The 12,695-nt window shown below is 41.8% G+C and overlaps 1 protein-coding gene across 2 annotated transcripts in view; it reads right to left on the minus strand.

Moving 5' to 3' along the window:
* Nucleotides 1-12,695, minus strand: part of CDH4 (cadherin 4) — a 512,453-nt gene that overhangs the window by 54,622 nt on the left and 445,136 nt on the right. For both annotated transcript variants that reach the window (XM_072110989.1, XM_072110990.1), the window contains exon 5: nt 4,131-4,286. In XM_072110989.1, the coding sequence (XP_071967090.1) occupies nt 4,131-4,286 (156 nt within the window). The remainder of the gene's footprint in view (nt 1-4,130; nt 4,287-12,695) is intronic.

Consider the following 12,695-nt stretch of genomic DNA (forward strand, 5'->3'; position numbering starts at 1 on the left):
ACTAGCTACTTTACTTGTAGCTTAGTTGTGCAACGGGGCCTGCCACTTCTTTTTGTACCCAGGTTAGAACCTGTTTGTGCTCTCCTCTGAAGGAAATAGTACACACCCTTGTAGGAAATCTTCAGTTTCTTGACAATTTATCGCATGGAATGGCCTTAATTTCTAAGACCAGGAATAGTCAGTCAAGTTTCACATGAAAGTTCTTTTTTTCTGGCCATAATGAGAGTTTCATAGAACAAACAATGCTGCAGATTCTCAACCAGCTAAAAGGAAGGTCAGTTTTATAGCTTCTTTAATCAGCCAAACCGTTTTCAGCCGGACTAGCATACTTGAAAAAGAATTTTCAAGGCTTTTCTAAACATCCATTAGTATTTTTACATCAATGTACCATTAAACCACTGGAGTGGTGTTTGTTGGAAATGGGCCTATATATACCTATGTAGATGTTGCATTAAAAAATATATATATAAAAAATAAATATTTTTGATTCATTTAATATGCTTTTCAAATATAAAGACATTTTTAAGTGACCCCATACTTTTGTGCAGTAGTGTATATCTATATCTCTATCTATTTATCTATCTGTATCTATTTTTCTATGTAATATTGCTGCACATATTATTTCACATATTACCTCATACATAAGCTGTCTTATACTCATTACCTATAGTAACTAATCAAATCTCAAAGCTCATATTAATGACCTCTGGCAAAGTAGAAACTGGGCTTTGATTGGTTGCTAGAAGCTGAGCTGTAATTGGTTGCTTACTGCCATAGCAGCAAGCAGATAATGACTCCTCTAGATGGTGGTAAATAAGTGAATTTTGGAAAGTGTAGGGTGAAAATTGTGACTCAAATCCAAGTCTATGACTTTCCCTGAGTGATTGTAAATGCAATGGTGTAGATTCCTTTAGCGGACATATATACACACATATATATTAGATATAGATATTATATATTAGATATATACAAAGATTACGTTTTAGTTACTCATTAAAGCTTTTAATGTGTAAAATGTGTTTGTGAATTTTAAAGGGGACTTATCAAACCACTACAAGTTTGTTGTCAAGCAGTTTACCAGCTTTCAGAGGGGACAATTTGATGATGGGAGAGCTTGACTTCAGTTCTGCCTCCATGACATTAAACAACCATTTTACATCTCAGTTTTTCTACATGATGCTACCATGCTGGGCCATGAAAGAAACATCATGTGGAAGTTGTTACTATGCTTGACAACATACTGGTAGCGGTTTATTAGGTGAATTTCTGCTAAGGAGTTATAATTTTATAGCACATTGGAAAAGTGTATGGAGTAGGATGTGCTTGCCAACACAGTGTTGCAAGTAGGAAAAAAACCTGTTAGCATTTTTATTATTATTCTACATCACTATTTGTGTTTATTCTCTGTAGAGGAGCACAGAACAGGGAGATGGAGAAACATATGTTCTGCTGACTGAAATTGATTGACAGCCTCCTAAAGATGGTGCATTCCTCACCTCTGGCTGAGAGACAGATGTTGTAGTGTGTCGTCCTTGCAACGGGAAGACAGATAACGAAAAATTAAGGAGCAATTGAAAGTCATTACCGCAATGCAGAGACAGGCAGTTCTTTTGGAGGGTAATCCAGAGAACATGGGAACCCTTGTCTATATTTGTCAAGTGCAACAGAGGCCAACGCCATGTACAGGCCTGTCAATGCCTTACCTGGTTGTAGTCCATTAATCCTGCCCTGATTTATGGGACTACATTACGGGAGGGATGTGCTACTTTAGCACACATAATGTTTGACTCGTGTTCTCCGCTTCTGTATGCTAGTAACACACTGGATGAAAATGCTCCTTGAAAAGCTTTATTCATATGAAAGCCAAAGGAAAAAAAAACCTTTTTCTTAAAAACATAGCCTAGAGTAAAATCAGTGTCCCAGACATAGAGCTGTCACAAATTCTGACTTTGTTTTTTAAATTTTACATATTTAATGGGGGATGATGAATACTTGTGCCTCTGAGGCCCGTATTAAACACTTAATATATCAGAGCATAATGTTTTATGGAGAGCTCTGGATACCTCAAGGATTGGATGTAGTCCAGTTGTTCTCAGGTGAACAACCATTATAATAGTCTAGCAGAGACTTATTTCCCTCTCCTGGCAGATAACACATGCATGCTCAGCCTGAACATTTTTTTTTTGCTGTAATTGGACCAAGGATTATCAATAAAACTTCATTACAGACACCTTACAGCTGATCATTGCAGTCTGGGACTATAGTAAAGCTTCCAGAGAGCTTCATCAGGGGTCACCGTGGGCAGAGGGGTCCGTCTTTAACTAGGGGTCATCTGTAAGTCGGGTGTCCTTAAATAGGGGACCGCCTGTATATGGACATTTCATGGATTATTGTGACTCTGTCCTAAAATACTATTATTGCTCATGACTATATGAGGAAATAACCCACCATCCCATGATAATTAAGCTATACCACAGATTTGAATGGCCTCTGACCTCAGAATAAGGACTGACCACCTTGCTTTTTGCCTCTTCTTAAAGCCGCCATCAGCTGTGGCTCCTGAGCATGGGGTCAGCTTCATCAGCTTCCATAATCCTTGCTCCTAATTGTGTAGCGGTACAATGTCATTTTAATGATTTGTGTATAATATGTGCCCAGACACATTTCTGCAGACAGAAGCCTGTTTGATTCTTGTCCAAGCACAAACGCTACAGCTGCAGATTCCAAATGAAAAACTATTGTTTGTGAATGAGGTAATTTCGGAGCTGACTGCTCTGTTCTAAGAGGCAGAGTATTTATCTTTCCCTCAGGGTGCGCTTATCACACAACTCCCAGGCTTCGTAATGGGCCTCTGTAGCTTCAACTACGTTATGAATATTCCCTGCAATCATCTTTGGAAACGTGTGAATGGCTGGTTGTCTGGGAGAGCGTCGCATTCACAGCTCTGTCTCACACATACCTCCCTACATAGCCCAGTCCAGGGTCGCAGCCATTGTAAGTGCTCCATTAAAAAGCACAGCACAGTCTCATAACCCAAATCTGACACCTATCCCAATTCCTATATATAAAGGCTCATTACTTGACATTTTAGGTGTGAGATATTTTCTAGAACATGTCTGTATTGACTTCTATGGGATCTTGCACATGGCAGTAGATTCCACAACCCTGAGTGTGAGCTGCCAGCCCAAGACACAAAAGATAGAGCAGGTCCTATGTGCGGAGCTCAATCCGCATTTATCCTGCTGCCCCATTCAGCACCGTGAGTGTTGTAAATTGCAGACATCGTTTGGCTATCTATGACACTCTCATATACATGAATGGTGAATGTGCTTAGCAATTTCCAGGGCTCCAATAGGTAGAATAAAGTGGCAGGGACCCCAATTCTTGTTAACTATAATAGTCCTTTCAAGTGATCATTGGGGGTATCAGTATTCTGACCCTCACCAATCAGAATGTTACGTATGTTGAGGAGCATAATATTTCCTACAATAAGTTAAAGGGGATTTCCCACAAAGACAAGTTAGGCCCTATCCACGGGATAGGGCCTAACTTGCTGATCAGTAGATCCCAAAAACAAGGGGACCAACAGACTAATGGAGCAGATGTCCCCACATGACCATTCTGTTTCATTTATCTCTATGGAGCTAACGGAAGTTGACTAGCGCCACACTTGGGGATCTACGTCAGCTCCATAGAGATTAATGGAGCAGAATGGTCATGGGCAGCCATCTGCCTTTACTCTCATAGAGCGATCTGTGGGGGGTCTCAGCACTGAGACCCCCACTGATCAGCAATTTTGGCCCTATCACATGGATAGGGCCTAACTTGTCTTCTTGGGAAAAAAGAAGAGCTGGGAGTATTTAATTATCCTATAGAAATATTAATTTATAATTGTGTAAGTAGAATGGAATGGTTTAAGTGCCAGGCTGCTTCTAAGTCCCAGTCAAGACCTGCTGTTAGACACTAGTGTCTTTGGTGAAGTGGTGGGAAACCAGCGGCAAACAGCAAAATCATGGGCAATGATAATCTGCCTTTAGCAATTTTATCTGAGAAGACTGCAGTAGAGAAGTCTGGGAATAACAGCATGTACAGTATCAGTGCAATGGATGGGCCACACTTTGTATACTCACATGGTATGCAGACCTCTCCTCTCTGTCCAGTGGCCTGGTTACATACAATTTACCATCAATGGCGTCTATGGTAAAAAGTCCCATTGGCGGCTGATCAGCACCAACACCAGTAATGCTGTATCGAATCATACTCTCCTTGTCCTTGTCCGAGCGGATCTGAAATACAAACAAATAGGTAATCGTATGTGTCCAGAGAAATCAACACTTATATAATCAAACATTTTATAAGGTGTAATGACTTTAAATATCTTAAAGGAAACCTACCACTTGAAGTGGCAGGTTTCCGATGGCAATACCGATGGCTGGTGCCGGAGCTTATTTTTGTTAGTGTTTTAAACCGCGGTATCGCGGTTTAAAACACTTTTTAAACTTTATAGCCGGCGCAGGGAGGTACGCGCTCGGCGCTTACCGTGCGCGCGGCTACATAGGAAGTGAAGGAGAGCCGCGCGCATGGTAAGCGCCGAGCGCGTACCTCCCTGCGCCGGCTATAAAGTTTAAAAAGTGTTTTAAACCGCGATACCGCGGTTTAAAACACTAACTAAAATAAGCTCCGGCACCAGCCATCGGTATTGCCATCGGAAACCTGCCACTTCAAGTGGTAGGTTTCCTTTAAGATATTTAAAGTCATTACACCTTAACAAAAATAAGCTCCGGCACCAGCTCACCCTGAGCTGGTGCTCGGTATTGCCATCGGAAACCTGCCACTTCAAGTGGTAGGTTTCCTTTAAACAGTTTTTCTAGGATTAATATAATATGGCCTATCCTTAGGATCAATATTGACCATTTTTTCCCTTTTTCGTTTTCATGTTTCCATTTTTACTTCCTGTCTTCCAAAAGCTGAAAAAAAATACCACTTGCAGTGGAATTGATGTTAAAGCATTTGCAGCATTATCTTACAGGCTATGATTTTACATATTTCACTGTGTGATCCAAACCCCTTTATTCTTTGGGTCAGTACAATCACAGGGGATGTCTACTTTTTATGTTTGTGTTATGTTATAAATAATGTATTCTTATCACCATATCCTGACACCCAAAACTTTTGGAAACACAATCCTGTTTAGGTTTGTGTGTTATATTGGAGATATACAATTTGTAAAGAACCATAACACTACTATGAGTTATCTCCATATATTTTGGCTAAATGGTGTGATACCATGTTGTGCAAGTTTCTCAAATGTCTCTCAAATAGTGTTACTTTCATGCAGCAAAGAGCGCCATTATTGTAGTGTATATACTGCGAAGAGTAAAGCCCAAACCCTTCTTTAAAGGGGTATTCCCACAAAGACAAGTTTCTCAAATGTACTCAGGGTAACAAAATAACCATACCTCCCAACTGTCCCGGATTCAGCGGGGCAGTCCCATTTTTTGGGCTCCCGGGTTCCCTCCTCCTGGTCCCTTACATAAGAGCTGCTGAGCTGCGGAAGCATCGGAACTAGGAGGAGGTGGGATCAGCCCCTGCTACCTCGTCACATGATGTGATGATGCATGAGTCATGTTATAAGTCAGCTCCGCCCCCTCTGTGGGTCAGTCAGTGCACGGAAGAAGCGAGAGTGACTGCATGGAAACGAGGTTAGGTAAGAAACTGTTACATTTTTTGACAGGGGGCTGCTGGAGGACACAGGAGGCTGGCGAACAGGATGAGGAGGCTGGAGGACAGGGGGCTACAGGAGGAGGCTGGAGGACAGGAGGCTACAGGATGAGGAGGTTGGAGGACAAGAGGCCACAGGATGAGGAGATTTGAGGACAGGAAGTTAAAGGATGAGGAGGCTGGAGGACAGGAGACCACAGGAGGAGGTTGGAGGACAGGGGGCTACAGGAGGAGGCTGGAGGACAGGAGACCACAGGAGGATGCTGGATGACAGTAGACCACAGGAGGAGGCTGGAGGACAGGAGACCACAGGAGGAGGCTGGAGGACAGGAGACCACAGGAGGAGGCTGGAGGACAGGGGGCTACAGGAGGAGGCTGGCGGACAGGGGGCTACAGGAGGAGGCTAGCAGACAGGTGGCTACAGGAGAAGGCTGGAAGACAGGGGGCTACAGGAGGAGGCTGGAGAACAGGGGGCTACAGGAGGAGGCTGGAGAACAGGGGGCTACAGGTGGAGGCTGGAAAATAGGGGGTTACAGGAGGAGGCTTTCAGACAGGAGACCACAGGATGAGGAGTTTGGAGGACAGGAGGCTACAGGATGAGGAGGCTGGAGGACAGGGGGCTTCTGGAGTTGGCTGGAGGAAAGGGGGCTACAGGAGGGTCAGGAGGACAGGAGACCACCTGAGGAGGCTGTAGGACAGGAGACCAAAGGAGGAGGCTGGAGGACAGGGGGCAACAGGAGGAGGCTGGAGAACAGGGACCACACCATGTGAAGAGGGGTGGGGGTAGGAGTACAGATAGGATTATGTGTAAGTTTGGGGAGATAAATAAAAGTGGAAAACCAAATGCAAAGGGAGGATAAAATTAAAAGGTGGTCTTATATATATTGCAGAGTTGTATTAGGCGGTATTATACAGGTCCATGGGGGGTTGGCCAAAGTAAGGGGGCATTATACTATGTGGGGACCATCAAGGTCAATATTATACTATGTTTGTGGGTGGGGCAATAGGCATGGTTTAAAAAAAGGGGAGGGGCTTTTGTCCCTCTTTCTCTCACCCAAAAGTTGGGAGGTATGAAATAACACTTTTTCTAATTCACTGTTATCAACAAAAATACATAATTTTACAGATATAAGTCCAACCCGTCTCTATCAGTCCTGTTGTACATAATTTCAGTTGCCCCGAGACATGACCCTGTAACATCTGACTTAGGGTCGGGGGCCACCGTCTTGGATTTCTATTGGACGGCCATGGAGCTGAGTTTCTCTCTTTCCGTTCCTGCACTCTAGCCCTGCTCTCTGCAGACCAGTCTCACTGACAAAGAATCTGACTTCCTGCTGGCAGCAGCGTGAGGAGAACTACAAGCTACAGATAGATACGTTCTTAATGGGGGGAGAATGGCACTACAGATCTAGTGTGTTGTGGAATAGCAGAAATGTAGGCGAGGTGACTTTCGTTGTGTGCAATATGCATCTCATGGATCTTATCGTCTTATCTCTCTTTCTATGTTGTCAGATACTAGTACAAAGTTCAGAAGTTAAATTAAAGTGTATATAAACCTTGTACCCTGGTAATCTAACCACATTTTCAGCACATAGAACTAGACGGATCATAGTGGGGCACATTTACTTACCTGGTCCTGTCGCGATCCCCGCTGTGCGATGTCCGAAATAATACTTTCTGCCGCGATTCACAAAGATCATGCGTTGCATATCCTGCATGTGTCGCTTACCCGCTCAGGTCCGCCGGACTTCACCATCTGCTTCCTGGTGCATGTAAGTGCATTGTCTTGCAACACAATTTTAAAGTTAAATCCAGTGCTCAGTCCGAATCCATTGGCTCTTCCGACGCCCGCCCCCCGATTTCTGTTGCATGAAAGTCAGTGCGATTGTGCCAAATTCCGATAGCGTGCGACACAATCCCCTAGTAAATACCTGGCACAGCGGCGCGAATCCCTGAATATTTCTAAAAACCGACGAAAGTGCGATCCGCGGGACCCTTAGTAAATAAGCGCCAATGTGTCTGTATAGAAAGGCACACACTGTGGAATTTTGCACTGACCATCACTGAGTAAAATGAGCTAAAACAGCAATAAAACTGAGTAAAATTGTGAAGTAAAGGGTTAAAAATTATCTTTTTTTATGTTAACATCACTAGGGGGTTGAGATTTGAGAATTTTCTTTCATGGTAATGGCACTTGTTGGTTTGTACAACAGTAGGACTTTCCCTACTGAACTATATATTCCTGTTATCCACTGCTCCCTGCGTTTGACAAAGACCACTAGGTCGAAATATTACGCACATATTGCAAAAAAGTAGAATTATTTGTGTTCAAATAAAAATTTTGTTTGCATTAAATGAGTACTTGAGCTTTACTTTACAATATATCGGAGTGGGTATCCGAACCCATGCAGCACCTGCCCTACCGATGTGAGGCTGCACCTCTTTTAGAGTATATACTGTATCACACGTAGAGTAATATCATCCTATACTGCACTCACTTTTCATCATGGTTGGCCAATTAGTAGGTTCAAAATGAGCTCCAGGCATGAGAAACCCGAAAAGATAAGAGGATTGTTTTGCTATGTGTGTGCCAAAGAGCTTATTAGAATTACAATATAAATATATATAAATATACATATATATATATATATATATATATATATATATATATATATATATATATATATATACACACACTGACGAAGGTCACTTAGTCAGATGTAGATTCCATCTGCCTTCATTTCCCTGACATTCCGTGGAATATAATGAGAACATCCACCGGTTAATCACGGCGGGTCCTATGCTTCTCTTTCATAATAGTCTTGTTCTCCTGTGATCCTCGCTATCATTTCTAAGCTCCCTCATCGATTCCAGGTAGACCTCTTGCACTCAGACCTGAAGGTCACACCACAGAGGGAACCATCTGTCTTAAGAATGGACATACTCAGCAAGCATGGGTCATAATTGCAGAAGAGAGATAATTGAACCCATAATGCAAAGAACACATGTGTGACAACCTTAAATAACAGGCTGCTTCCAGTCTTATCCCTTCACAGGAACATAGATTAATGAAGATTTCTCATTAAAACCATATAAAAGTTCCATACCTGGTGCACAGGGTAATAAGAACATTAGTCATTGGCTTACCAGACGTGTCCCCATTAGGGATGCCTATATATGGCAGACATTGGTCTTAGGCTGTCTAACAGTGTAAAGATAAAGGTTTTATATAGCAGAAAGCCCCTGAAGCTTATCTGATTTGCCGATGACCTTGGATTGTCTTCTTGTCTTTATCACTTGGCAGCTTTTATAATACAAAGTATTTCTGCAGTTTCTAAACTTCTGCAAAGCAGAAGAAGTTACTTGGCTCGGAAACAAATTATTTATGATATCCACACCATGTGCTGTCAAGTCACTGTATAAGCAAAGGCCTAAGCAAGAGTAATTGCTGTTGAATATTAATACATTTCTAAAAGGTAACAAAATAATACTTGAATTATTTGAAGTATTAAATGGGTCTTTCTGCTATAGTTAATAAGGTTCTTCATTTTTTTTCTAAATTGTATCACTATTGAACCACTTCTTGGTATTGCAAGAAACAACCAACTAAAGGGGATGGCTGTAAGTATGGAAATGCATCCTAATCTACAGGCAGCATGTTATAGAGCAGCCGTAGCTGAGCAGTTTGATCTCAGTATACTCTTTTGAGAAAAGATTCAGTACATTTGTCATTTATACCTTTGTTCTTTCTATTCTTACAAGCAATGTAAGTCTACATAAGCCTACAGAGGAAGCCTAAAATGGCCCAGGAAGATAAGGAGTCTTCTTACTTCCTAGTCCTAGTACTTCCTCTCATTTCCCAACAGTGTTCTAATTAGATTCAATCACATGTTTCAGTTGGGAGTCAGTTCCTTATGGAATAGATAAACTGGTTTGGGTGTTATCCCCATTATGTCATTAGGTTTTCTGAAAAAGTCATGCTTGATGTAAAGGAGGCTGCCTTAAAAGGTAGCTAAGAGGCAATGTTTTTCCCCATCCTGGCCTTAAATGGAAACAACTCCATAAGTAGTTGTCTTACTTCCTCATGTGAAACTCTCAGTGGCTGACAGCTATCCATACATGTCCAGTTATTTAGTCATGGGGGTGGATCTTTCAGGTGCTGACAGCTATTTATGTATGTCCACTCATCTGTTCATAGGGATGGACCTTTCAGGGACTGATAGCTATTTATGTATGTCCACTCATCTGGTCATAGGGATGGACCTTTCAGGGACTGATAGCTATTTATGTATGTCCACTCATCTAGTCTGGTATATCAATATATACACAGTCATCTAGTCATGGGGGTGGCCCTCTTAATGACTGACAGCTATTTAAGTATGTCCACTCATCTGGTCATAGGGATGGACCTTTCAGGGACTGATAGCTATGTATGTATGTCCACTCATCTGGTCATAGGGATGGACCTTTCAGGGACTGATAGCTATGTATGTATGTCCACTCATCTGGTCATAGGGATGGACCTTTCAGGGACTGATAGCTATTTATGTATGTCCACTCATCTGGTCATAGGGATGGACCTTTCAGGGACTGAGAGCTATGTATGTATGTCCACTCATCTGGTCAAAGGGATGGACCTTTCAGGGGCTGACAGCTATCTATATATACACAGTCATCTAGTCATGGGGGTGGCCCTCTCAATGACTGACAGCTATTTATGTGTGTACAGTCAACCAGTCATGGCGATGGTCATCTAAGGGATTCACAGCTACCAATGTACATACATAGACATCTAGTCATAGAAAGTACATGCATCTAATCTTCAGCTTTGCAAAAGAAAAAGTGACCATGTTGATCACAGCAACAAGTCACAGAGCTGCTGTCAGGTTTTGAAAAATGAAAACTGACATTTGATTGGCTGCTATGAGGTGGTTATTTTTTTCTATTAGATGGTTTAGAAAAATTAATTCCAATCTACTTTCCGTCTTCTGCCTGCAGCAGAAATATAAAGTTTTAACAGTTCCCAGATAATATATTTTAGGGAACAGGGTTTTCTTTTAAGTTTTGCAAACATAATATTCTGTATCCCTGCAATAAATGTGTGAAATTCATCCCCCACTAGCATGTGGAGAGAAAATGTAGTAAAAACAGCACGTATTAGGCCTTATGCATATTAGCATGCAGTATGTGGGATTTGTACTGCACACTGATGATGTACATATCACCATATGAAATGAAATCTCAGATTCCATATATTGGAATTGTTCTGTGAAGACACTGAAGTAATTCCTCTAAAGAACAGATGGAGCCTTACTTGGAGTGAACAATATTGCACCTACAGGAGGGCATTTACTACGCCTTCTCCGATTTCTGGCTGAGAAGGCATGAATTAAGCCCCACTCGCCAGCTTTTAAGGTTTTCTGCCCTGTATGCCAGTCTGGGGCGTGATGTGGCAGAGACCTGTTCGGGAGTGGGGTAGAAGGTTGTGGAGTAGGCAGGTTCGGTCGTGAATGCCCAGGCCTGCCATATTTACTATGATTTCTATAGGACTACAAGAGGGGTCAGTGGCTGGGCTGGAATTTCAAGACTGACATTTCTGGAATTATTTTTGTGTACCGTCTTGCATGTGTTCCAATCAGGTGCGTAACTTGAGGGGGTGCAGAGGTTACGATCGCACCCGGGCCCAAGAGGTTTAGGGGGACCTTATGGTGTCACTTTCCCATATGAGAAGACTATTACTATAAACAATACATTATAGTCAGGGGCCTGGCACAGACTTTGCACTGGGGCCCAACAGCTTCTAGTTACGTCAGTGGCTCGAATGGTTGCAAATCATATAACATGATAACAAATACACAGAAAAACAAATATGTGACAAAAGCAGCACATGTATCATAATTTACAACATATATATATATATATATATATATATGTGCTTCCAGGTCCATACACCCTCATGAATGCAATGGCCACTTAGCATGAGTTTGGCTGTATTCATGAGCAGATGCTTTAGATTTTAGTAATACCCTTTCAATTCTAATAATCTAGTCTTCCAGTCTGAATATCTATCCATCAGGTACTGATCCCACAGTAGGGAATTAATAGGTTAGCCGTTTGCTAGTATTATATGTTTTGCAGGGATACTCCAAGGTGATGTGCGTTGAATAGTCTTTTCGAGGTTCTCAGCCTCCTCTGACTGCAATGTAGAGACTCTAGCTCATTATATTCTGAAACTGTATTTAAATAGTGGCGTTACTTGGCATTTGTAAGCTGGCATACTCTGTGTCAAGGAAGCCCGTTCTCCAGCCCGCCCTTGTGAAAATGACACATCACAGAGCACTAGAGTATAGGGAAATGAACATTTAACTGTTTGATGTCGCATCTGTGCCTTTTTCAGCTTTGTATGATCTTAAAAAAAACACAAATCAAGGATTTGCAGCTTCAAAACAGCAGGAACCTATTCAAATGGGGTTCATTTAGTTTTAATGTGCATTCATTTTATATTAATAATTCCTAATTAAAATGGATGAAAGAAGTTTCTCTTCTATGATTACATTGTTCAAAGTCCTGTGTGGAATAGGAGAAGTTTAGAGATGTGTAAGGGCTGCCTGTTGGGTGCAGAACGAGGAACCTGTCACATTTTCAGATATCTCCTGTGACATCTAGATGATCTCCTGTCATCACCTCATCTGGCCATATATATCATGTAATGTATCACATTCTGAAATGTTCTGCTTATTGGCTTGCAAAAATGTAAAGGTCTAATTTAACTGAAACCAAATTTTACCCCATTAAATGCATGAAATGGCTTTTGTAGAATTCCCCTTTATATGAAAGCTCGCTAGTTTACTTCTAAAAAGCCTCCTCCGCAGTTATGTGACAATCAGAAAAGAAGAGTCATACAGGCAGTCCCCGGGTTACATACAAGATAGGGTCTGTAGGTTTGTTCTTAAGTTGAATTTGTATGTAAGTCG

Source organism: Engystomops pustulosus, chromosome 6 (assembly GCF_040894005.1).
Source record: "Engystomops pustulosus chromosome 6, aEngPut4.maternal, whole genome shotgun sequence".
Taxonomy (NCBI): domain Eukaryota; kingdom Metazoa; phylum Chordata; class Amphibia; order Anura; family Leptodactylidae; genus Engystomops; species Engystomops pustulosus.